Consider the following 10,904-nt stretch of genomic DNA (forward strand, 5'->3'; position numbering starts at 1 on the left):
CGCCTAGCAAGACTCTAAATCCTGGGTGGTTGCGGGAAGCTTGCTGGGGAGGTTTTTCTGTGTTTTGACATCAACTTCCCATTGCTTGTTCCCTGTTTCCTTTAAAAAAAAAAAAAAAAAAAGCTAAGCAGTAGATAGTTGATAGCAGTTATGTACGCTTTTTGCCTATGCGTGAAGAAATGTCAGAGTTGAAATATGACACCTTTCTGCACACCTGACTCACCCATTCAGAAACATTTCAGAGGTATTTTCAATCGTTTTATCTCTTTGCCTTGAACTGCGGAGTTTAGTTTCTTTTATTTTTTTGGTCCTGGTGTTGTGAGTGTGGAACTTACTTGAAGACATAATTCCTTTCCTTTGAATGCCACATTTATGATGAATCTTGTTTTCATTGATGCTGCGCCTGTGTATCCATTTTTCTGCCTCCCCATATTGCACTCCCACCATTTCTTATTACTCCTACAGCAGATTTACCAGTTCTTCCATCATGTTTTTAAAAAGCATAAGTTTTAATAAAGGCACAAAGTCCTTATGGTTTGTAGGCAGTTGGATGCAGGATGCAATTTGTTCTGCTTAAAAAAAGTGTTATAAATCGATATTAAGAAGTTACTATTTAAAAAAAAAAAAAAATATCTATATTACCAAAACCAAAATGGTCATAAAGAGTCTTTCAGATGATAGCCCACGTTAAAAATGATAGCCCATGTTAAAAATGTGAAATGGGATTGTTAATTTTTAGTACAAGTAAAGCTATATAGTTCAAATCTCATCTTTTATGTTGTTACCTTATTATTTAGAATTTGTTAATGCTGAACACCTCACTAATATTTTAATATGCTAATAGAGCAAAATTCAGTAAGGAGCACTTTGAAAAAAAAAAAGATAGTAGTGTGAAACTAGCTGTCAAAAACATCTTTGTTTTGGAAAGTTGGTTCACAGGTAGTTTCAATGAGAACTTGAACTCAGAACAAAGCTCTGAAGACACAGTAGAGAGTTCAACCCAGTGCAGCACAGTTCTTTTCAAGTATTATATTGTTTTAATGGAATCTTGGAGCGGGAGCTTTAGCCCATTGAAATGTCGCTTAAAGGACAGGTTCTTCTGTCACTAGTTGGAGCTGTGTGGATGAAATGATCACAATAGAGTGTTGTAATGCATTTTAAAAGTGTGAGAAATCAGTTTGTCTAGACTAAGAGTGCGCCTACAGGGAATAGAAATTTTAGAGCTTCTGTGCTCTTTAGGTGTCAAGTATGTGATAGATGCCAAGCCTTTTTATTCCATATCTTTGGCAACAGCTCAGCTATGCTACAGTACCTTACATGTCTACAGCAAGCAAAAACAGTGATTTTATGTCAGGACAACTTGGGCTTCAGAAACCAGAAACTCATTGTCCTAACAACTGTCTGTTCAATTGCTAGCTTTAATATGGGGAAGATATCAATAAACAATTGCTGGATTCCCAGAAGGCATGGAAACTTCAACTATAATGAATCAAAGTGTGAAGAGCTAGCAACACTATGTAGATATTTTAGTTTCTGAAAGTAGGCAGATTTAGTTTTCACCTTGAAAATAATTTTTATGGGATGAATCCTATATATTGTTGGTAAAATAACTGTTTTGGTGCTGGACAAGTGCCCAAAAAACATGAGTTGTAGGGTTAATGTGTAGTGTTCTTACGGTTTCTAGCATGAAAGCTTAAAAAAAAAAAAAAAAAAATCCATAATACTGATTTTATTTTGTTTTATTATATTTTACTGATTTTATTGTGTTTTATTTTAATCCCAGAGAATTCTAGAGCAATTAAAAGACCTCCAAATCTGAAGCATAAAATTCATAGTGGACATAGAAGTTGCTGAGAATTATGATAGGAAAAAATGCAAATTTGGATGTACTTGGTGATAACAAGCAAACAGGTTTGTACCAAGCAAAGTCCAGGTTATTTCAAAGGGGAAATAAAATTACTGGAGAGTAATGCAAAATGTTCTCAACTGAGACTTGTTTGTTAAAATACGTATTTCAAGAGTAATACAGCAATCCAGATTTTTAAAAACACTTTTACTGCATTGTACTGCATTAAAAAAAATATTAAACAAAGCAGTTTGTGAATTCAAATAAGAAAACTTGAAGCTATTTCCTCCTGAAACTGTGGTTCAAGCTTCAGCAGTCAGAAATGCCAGTCTGTCTGTCAAGAGGTAATCTGTGTGTGTATTGCAACATTTTCCTAAGTGGTAGTCTTTCATATCAATGCTAGACTCTTATTAAAATAAACGTTATTTGATCCTAATGAAAGCATTTGTAATGGAATTGTTAAGATATTTGGACAGTTGCCTTTTGGTAGTCTGTGTAGAACATTTACAGTGTGAAAAATTAGTGTGTGCATTTGTTTTGCCTTCTTTTCTAATTGCAGATACAAATGAAATGCTTCAGATGTGCTCCCTGCTGTAGTTTCGAGGGATTGATCTCCCAGAGTCTATTTTCTGAAGAACACAAAAATATGAGACTTGCCTCATTTCAAAAGATGGTGTGGAGTCAGCACCAAGGGCTTTTAAGATTGCCACAAAGCAAAATCCCATAAATTAAGTAGCTACAGACATGTAAAGCCACAGTGTTTCCTTTAAACTTGTTTGCCTTTTCATACGAGTCATGCCACTGCTGATGAGATGAGTTCAATATGCCCAACTTTCTGTTAGGGTTTTTTTGGGGGCTAACACTACTTTACTACTTGTTTCTGGAGTGAGGAGGGGAGAGAGGGAGACCAAGGAGCTCCCACTGGCCTTTTAAGTATGTAAGGAACAGGAGTAGTTCAGCATCCTTAGAGATGGATTTGATGTTTGATTTCACACTCTACGGTATGAGGGTGAACTGACAGGTTAATTTTATGTAATTACTGTTTAGTTTTTAAAGAGAAAGTTCACTTTAATTATACAAGATGCTGCTGAGAGTAATTTTTCATAGCAGTTCATGTGACATTTTTCCCTATCTTATTAAAGACAGTTAATTCGTTTAGGCTGCTGTTTGTGGTCCTTTAGTTTTTATCTTCACTCTTTTTATTTGTAGATTGCTCAGAAGCTAAACGTCCGGGGGGGGAGGGGGCAAACTACTTTTGACTTCATTAAACATGGATTTTGTTTGGAAGGCTGGAATCTTCTAAATCCTTTTGTCCTTCAGAAGAATACCAAAGCAAAGGATGTTACCAGTGGCAAGTGGTGTAAAATCATGGAAAAACTTCCCTATCGAAAACGACTAATTAGTGTACAATACCTGTTCAAGAAATGTGTACTCAGACTGACACAGGTTGTTGAGCCATGGGCATTAGAGCCCCTGCTGTTGGTGAGGATCTAATGGTGCCAAATTAGGTAGCCTGCAGTAATCTGTGTATCTTGAATTTGAATGGAGTAGGGGGGCGAAGAAAAGGCCTGCAATTTGAGAGAGGATTAATGAAGTCAGCTGAGGAGTTGACATGAAATTTTGCTCTGCACTTAGATATCAACTAGTAGTCTTGAGAAGAAGCAACTCTCAAAAACAGGTGCTCACAGCCTGTGACATGGTTGGCCTTACTGCTTAAAGAAGAGGGGTCAATTTCATGTAATAATTAATGGTTAGAGAAATAAGAGAGCTGAGTTCTGGTACCTGCTCTGCCATGTCAGTTGTTGGATTATTGCAGAACAGATAAGTTGTGCCTCCTCCTTCATGCTAAGCATTGCTTTATGGTTCAGTCTAGATGTTTGTTAATTATCTGCAACCTTAAGCACATTTACATTGTAGTGCCCGAATAGCTGACGAGGATCTTGGTGGGAAGACCTGCTCATATTTGGTTCAGGCTCCTGATGTTAATGTAGAACTTTGTTTCCATGTATGCTATAATTTTCCTTTCAAGGGTTTAAAAAAAAACAAAAAAACGAGCTTATGATACAATTCCATGGTAGCTTTAGCTGGTGCAAATAGGATCAGTCCTGGCTTCACAGCTGCAGTTGGAGGGGATGTCTTGCTCCTCCTCTGGCTCTGACAGTTGTATAGGTGGGAGATGAGCAGGTTCAGGTGTCTGATCCATGTGAAATCTTGTTGAGCCAGGGGAAGCAGGATGACAGCAGCCCCAGTTGTGAAACTGCTTCAGCGTTAGAAAACTGGACTCATAACATACATTTCTGCAAAACTCTCGTATTGTGATTGTAAAAAAAAAAAAAAAAATCAAGCATGACATTGTATAAAAAGCAGAAGCAGTATTAGTTTACACACCTTTCATGTGAAGCCTTTTTAACAAATTCCATTGTATTTTTCGTAGAATATCTCTACTCTAACTGGTGTTCCAGATGAGCACATCAAAACCAGAAGAGTTCACATTTTTGTTCCTGCACGTAATGCAATGCAGGCAGGAGTTAACAATACGAAGAAGTGGAAGATGGAATTTGATAACAGGGAGCGCTGGGAGAACCCTCTGATGGGTTGGGCATCTACGTGAGTAGTTACTGAACTTTTCTATATTTCACTTCTACCCGTCATGTAAATTTTGAAATTGACTATTTGTAAATCTACGTAACAGCATTTGCATCAAGTGAATGGTCAGGTTTGTTTGTCATATGATTAACGATCATGTAAATACAGATTTTAGTTTACAAAATCTTCTTAAAGAGTTTGAAAAATGTTACCCAGAAATTTCTACTACTGTATTTGTAAGTAATGTTGCTGTATAACAGCGCTGGGGAAGGAAGGTTATTAGGTACCTGAAGCAATAAATCTTTCTCAGCTGTCAGTTCCGTATATTAAATTTGGTTATACATAAAATAATGATATCTAGCATTTGGAATTTCTTTTTACAAAGTTTTATAAAAATCCTAAAAATCTGAAATGAGGAGCTACAGTCAATTTTTAACAAACAAACTGTTTAAAACATCCGTTTTTTTTAGCATTGCTATTATGACTTGTAAATACCTTAAATATGCCAAAATCTAGAAAAGTAGTAACTTCATGGTAACTGTGCAAAAATGTAGAGATGTAACTTTGATGCAGCTAATTTTTTTTTTTTCTAAATAAATGTACAACCTACATTTTACAGTGTGGTTAGAATTCCTTTAAATTCTTCCAATGATATTATAATTTTGATTGGAAGCCATTTTGTTAGAAGGTTGTTCAGAAAAGTTAATTATTCTCTGTAAGCAAATATCAATAGAAATTAATCTTCAGACTTCAGAAAGGATACAGTGTGTTCTGGAAATTTCTGGCTACAATCATACAGGCACTTATGATTAAAGAACGTAAACTGCTGATGAAACTAAATCTGAATCTTTAAATATGAAATATTTAGGGATTTTTTTTTCCCCCAAAGATGTATTAATATTGTAAATTTATCATAGTTTGATTTTCAAAATAACTCTGAAATCAAGTTATGATATTTGCAGCCTGTAATGTCTTGGTTGTATTAGCATTGCAAAGAAATTAGGAAAGCTGAGACAGTACGTCATTAGATGAGGAAAAATATTAACTTAGAATTAAAATAATCTAACACGCTTTTGGCTGGTATGATTTCACTGCTGCAAGTAGCCACTATATTTAGCAAGCCATGATTGAGTTGTTTCACACTGGCCTAAATTAGGTAATAGACTGTTGACCAGCAATACACCTTTCCCACCTTTCTTATGTTCCGCACAAAGTGTCTGGCCACTACCATGTGGTTTATTTATACCCTTGCACAGATTACAGTTCTGTAACAGGTGCCAGTAACACCAGCTTTACAGTTCAGGTTTAATTTAACTTTTCCTCTAATTCCCCTTTGCTGGGAATGTGTCCTCTCCAAACAACTTATTTTCTGGAGCCAAAATAATGTCTTTTAAGGTTTCTAACAACCTAGAGAAATGTCCATATTATCAAGGGTTTACCTGAATGCTAAATTGTCCTGGAGTGCTTTTAGCACAGGTATATAAAATGGAGTGGCTGTTCTGAATTAATCCATTCCTGAGTGCATTTTTATTTTGCAGTAAGGGAAGGAATGTTTCTTGCATAACAAGCATAAACAAGCTCCAGATCAGCCAAAAGTGAGGGCTGTGTTGTGAATTGACATCGCTAGGTCAAGGGTTTTGTAAACTATTTTCTTTCATTCTTTAAAGAACTCTCAACAAATATTAGTGGACATCCTGGGAATTTCAAGTTACTGTTCAACCCCAGAAAAAACTAACAAAAGTTTCTTCAGATTAATTTTCTGCAGAAGTTGTTCTCCAGAGAACAATTTTGCCATTTAATTTTGAAGAATGTAAGGCAATTAGCGATGAGCTCATTTTGCTCTGGACTCAATATACTTATTTACCTGTAGGTCTTTGCTATGTTTCTGTCATTTTAGAATCTTAATACAATCTTTCCTAACATTTATTTATTATTGTTATCTCTTTGCAGTATTGTGGTTTTTTTGTTTTTTTTTTCAATACAAGTAACACAATTATACATCTAAATAAAACGGATCCGTGTCGTTTTAATTGGTAGCCTTCATTACAGGAAAGTTAATTAATTGTTCTTGAGTACATCCTAACATAGGTTAAGAAACAGAAAAATCGTATGGTTTCTATTGCATAGGATCATATAAAAAGAACAAAAGGTGGAATTCCTATTTGCAGTCACTGATAGACAGCCTAGAGCACAGGAAATCCTGCAGCACTGTTACTACTGTCAGGACATCATGTTGGCATTTCTGAACTCTGCTGTTTGCTCACAGATTATCACAAATTTAAATACATGGGTAGCTCATTCAGAGAAAGAAATCAGAAAGCTGTGTATAAATTGGATGAAGGATGAACATAAAGGAAAAGAGAACGCGTGATTTCTTCATTTCTTTATTTCCAAATTGCTTCTGTTTGGGAAGGTTTTCACTAAATGTGCAGCATTGAACAAGTACAAATTATACATCAAACTTAAATTTCTTTTTTTGCTGCTTAGTAGCACTGACTAGATTTTTCCAACCTCAGAATCTAATCACAGAAGAGATGAACAGTAAGCATTAGCTGTCCAAATACTGCGATATATTGGGTTGCTTGATTGTCCTTTGGTCACACTATGAGCTAATTCATAGTCCCTAATTCTCTATACTGCTTTTATAAGATAAATATTTACAAATTTTTAGAAAAACGCATGATAGTGATATGTCAAAGTCTAATGTTTGCTTTTATCCAATGTGGGTTTTTTTTCTTGGGGAATATATTGAATTTATACATACATCAGATAAAATTACATTGTTGTCTTTGCTGGAAGCTAGATTCCCTGTCTTCCCCTCCCCCTCTGCCAGTCACAGTCTTTGTCCTTTATTGTATAGAATTCAATGTATCTTTGGTTGCTTTTTCTCTTCATTTACCCTTATAGCTTCAAAGGGAACAGTCAGAGACAGCTCGGTCAATAGTAGATTGCAATTTGGTCTTGTCTTGAAGTTGTCTCCCAGGCTAACATGCTGGCTCAGGGAAGCATTATGTAATCCTTGTGCTCCTGCAGCCCATTTCTTGTATCTATGAAAGTCCTGTAGATTAATTTTTAGAACCCTACTTCTTCACCTTTTGTCATTGCTTCTAAAGTAAGCTTTTAAAGCAAAATAAAAGTATTGGTTTTTACTGAGAATTTAATTCATTTCAAAAAGCATTTTTCTTTTTTACTTTCTTTCAGAAATGTAATTGAGAATAGCCGATCATCAAAAAATAACCACTGTGTAATTGGTTAGCTAGCGGTTTGAGTTTCTGAACTTTGTTTTCAGTGATGGATTAAAATCTCATTGCTGTACTGGAGTGATTTTTGGAGGTCACATGACTTCAAATAAAATATCAACTTGTTCACATTCTCTCCAATATCTCATTAACTCCTGCTCTGCTCACTTTGATATTCTGCATATGATTACTCTCCCACTAACTGCTCAGCAGACGTCTTCCCTCCTTAAATTGTTCTAAGTTGCCTTAAGCCTCCTATTCTTTCAAAAAGAGAGGGACTGCATACCTTTCAAAATCAAAATAAGATTGTTGAAAAGCATTTATTTCAACCTCAGTATGTAGTTAGACAAGTTTGTTGACTAAAAAACTTATAACATGAATTTTTTCATTGAGTTGGGGGGAAATTTCAGTAAACTGAAAGACAAAAACAATACTGTACACAACATAAAAGTTAATCCTAGAACTAATGAAAATGTAGGAATTTTGAATGGCTAAAATTTAGTCTGCTTTTGAAATCGTGTACTACAAAATATTGTGCAGGCAACTTGAGATGCAGGTATAATTATTTTATACTTTGTTGTTAAAATCTGTCATCTGATTTCTTACAGAGCTGATCCTTTGTCCAACATGGTTCTTACTTTCTCTACTAAAGAAGATGCCATTGCCTTTGCTGAAAAAAATGGTGCGTATTATATGTATGAGACACGATAGATTCAGCTTGTTTAGTTCTCATGGATATACGGAACTGGTATAACTGAGTTAAGACCAGGAATAATATACATGGAGGTTAAGTTTTTTTCAGCATTCTTCAGCTTTCATCAGTATGTAGTCCAGGTTAATTAGAGAGAAACATTTCTTGATCAGACCAAATTGAATAGAGTTGCTAGGTGATTCTGCTGTGAACCTATAAAAATAGAAAAACTTTACTAACTTTTGCAGTTAAAAAGCTGAATTGTGTGATTCTTTCTTTTGACTTGTTAATGTCTGGTATATTTAGTGTTCCTATTGCTCTGTGAGTAATAGATTCAATATCAGATGCAGCTGGAAATAGGTATTTTACAAAATTTAAATGTACATTTAGAAAGAAACGAGGACTGTAGGCACCTGGCTTCTATGCTGAGATATAATTGAAATCTGTTAATCTAGAGGAACACAATTCTCTGTCCTTTCAGTGAGAACTACCCGAGTTTTACAACAAAATTCTTTAAAACCTCAAATTTATCTTCCACAAGTCCTAGATATTGCAAGTATTCTGATAAAAGTAGGATTCAGTTTTAACTCAATTCTCACTTAAGAACTTTGGAACTTCAGGTGAGCTATCTTTTCACCTGTCTCCTGAAGCATCTTCTGTAGCTGGAAAAAGAGTACTGTGAATACAGTAGCAGGAGAGATCTCTGTCCAAAATGTGACTTCTGAGAATAGTCTGAAATTGAAACGAGGAGACACTTGCAACTGGATGAAATTAAAAGTTTAGACTGTAGGCCTAAATTCTTTTTTGTTCAATCCGACATTACTATTGAAAGACATACAGCTTTTGTAACAAGGATGGAGAGATTTCTATGCCACAGTAGCCTTTAGTTGTCTGGTAAGAATGTTCTTCCAGAGAACATTCCAGAGAAAGTACAATCTGCTTTCTTTCCCTTTAGCTTGTATGACAGAGTTCTAGGCAAGAATTATCTCCCCCACCACTGTGGTACTTTTATGATAGTGAGCTCAGCTGTTTTGAAAAACTGAAGGTGCCTAGCTGAAGAAGCCTGTTCTAGAGTGAAGTCTTATCATATATGGTAGCCTCTTGCAATCCAAAGTTAGATGTAACTAATTGTGGATTTTTGATACCTGTAGCAGCCCAAGTAATTGTGCAGGCAGTTGCAAATCTCTTGGAGGCACTCAGCACCTCTTTATCTAGAATATAAAATGATGAAGCAATAAGCTGGGGCTGTAGATTCCATTCCAGCAGCTGAGTACCTCAAAGTTAGGTGTTATAATGCTGAATGTTGTGATATTGAAGTCTGTCTCTGGCTGTAGTTCTGGCCGTTTGCTCAAGCTTATACTGTTAGAACAGTAGACAAAAGTCAGTGCCTTCATAGATGGAAAGAATGTTTTCAAAACCTCACCTTGTGTTCCAGAGGTTCTTGTAGAAAAATCAATATTGTTTCAACCTTGTAATCAGGGTAACCTTTTTGTGTTATTGGTGGGTACATTAAATTGAGGCTCATTGACAGGACGACCTGTGTCTTAAAAATGTTTTGATGTCCTCATGTGTACATTGAGCATTCTCTGTGAATAACAAATGTAAAAATTCAGGTATATGTTAAATCTTCTCAGATTTAACGACACTTCATTTTAAAGCAAAGGAAGAAATATATCATTGTATCAGTATCAGTTATAACTACACTTTTACCATTTCTAGCTTCCACTCAAGTATTTCAGCTTTGAGTGAAATGTTGCAGCTGAAGAGACCAAACTTTGGAATACTGAGTGCTGCCCTGGCAACTTTCCAGGCACCTGGAGGCTGCAATTGATTTGCATTTTGATTTACATAAACACTGATGTCTCCACCTCCTCTTTTCTGACACTTTTTAGCATTTCTCTTGCTTAACTATCACATAATTTACTTGTCTTCTATCACTTCATTCCCTTCTCTTTTACTCTTAATTTTTTACGTTCTTATAAAAAGTTTAGCATTGTACTCCCTTCTGATGTTGAATTCTATTCTTTGCTTTTCCTTACCTTGGTCCTTCCACCTTTCCTTTTTCTTAGCCTTTCCAAGGTCTTGATTCTTTCCCAAACTTTTAGGACTGGACTTCTCTATGCTGCCTTTTCCTTGTGACCTTACCTTTCTTTCTGTCCTAGCTTTTTTCGTTTTTTTGTCCCACAGAGCCTTAGTACCTGTGTGATACTCTAGAGTTGCAATGCTGTGAACTTGCAGAGCTGTATACAGAAATGGTCAGTGTTCCCTATTGAGCTTTTTTGCTGATGACTGTCAAGTTTTCTGAAGGGGTACTGAAAGTTGAGGTATGCAAAGTCTCTCAATTGTGAGAACAGGCATGTGTCAAGTGCACGATATTTCTGTATTCTCTGTATTCTCTGCCAGCTGCAAAGGAAGTACATAGTGGATTCCTATCTGCTGAAAAAAAATACTAATGTTGAAAGGTTTAAGATGCATTTGCTCTATATTGTATGCAATGAATATTTAAAATTCTTTTTTCTTTTTTTTTTTTTTCTTCTTTTTT

General features: G+C 35.5%; 1 protein-coding gene across 1 annotated transcript in view; it reads left to right on the plus strand.

Moving 5' to 3' along the window:
* The first annotated feature begins 4,256 nt into the window (after nucleotides 1–4,256).
* The window catches only part of NDUFS4 (NADH:ubiquinone oxidoreductase subunit S4), a 9,712-nt gene continuing 3,064 nt past the window's right edge, over nucleotides 4,257–10,904 (plus strand). The window contains exons 1-2 of the mRNA XM_010726749.3: nucleotides 4,257–4,453; nucleotides 8,280–8,353. Coding sequence (XP_010725051.3) covers nucleotides 4,362–4,453; nucleotides 8,280–8,353 — 166 coding nt within the window. The 5' untranslated portion in view covers nucleotides 4,257–4,361. The remainder of the gene's footprint in view (nucleotides 4,454–8,279; nucleotides 8,354–10,904) is intronic.

The sequence above is a fragment of the Meleagris gallopavo genome, unplaced genomic scaffold, assembly GCF_000146605.3.
Source record: "Meleagris gallopavo isolate NT-WF06-2002-E0010 breed Aviagen turkey brand Nicholas breeding stock unplaced genomic scaffold, Turkey_5.1 ChrUn_random_7180001854093, whole genome shotgun sequence".
Lineage (NCBI taxonomy): Eukaryota > Metazoa > Chordata > Aves > Galliformes > Phasianidae > Meleagris > Meleagris gallopavo.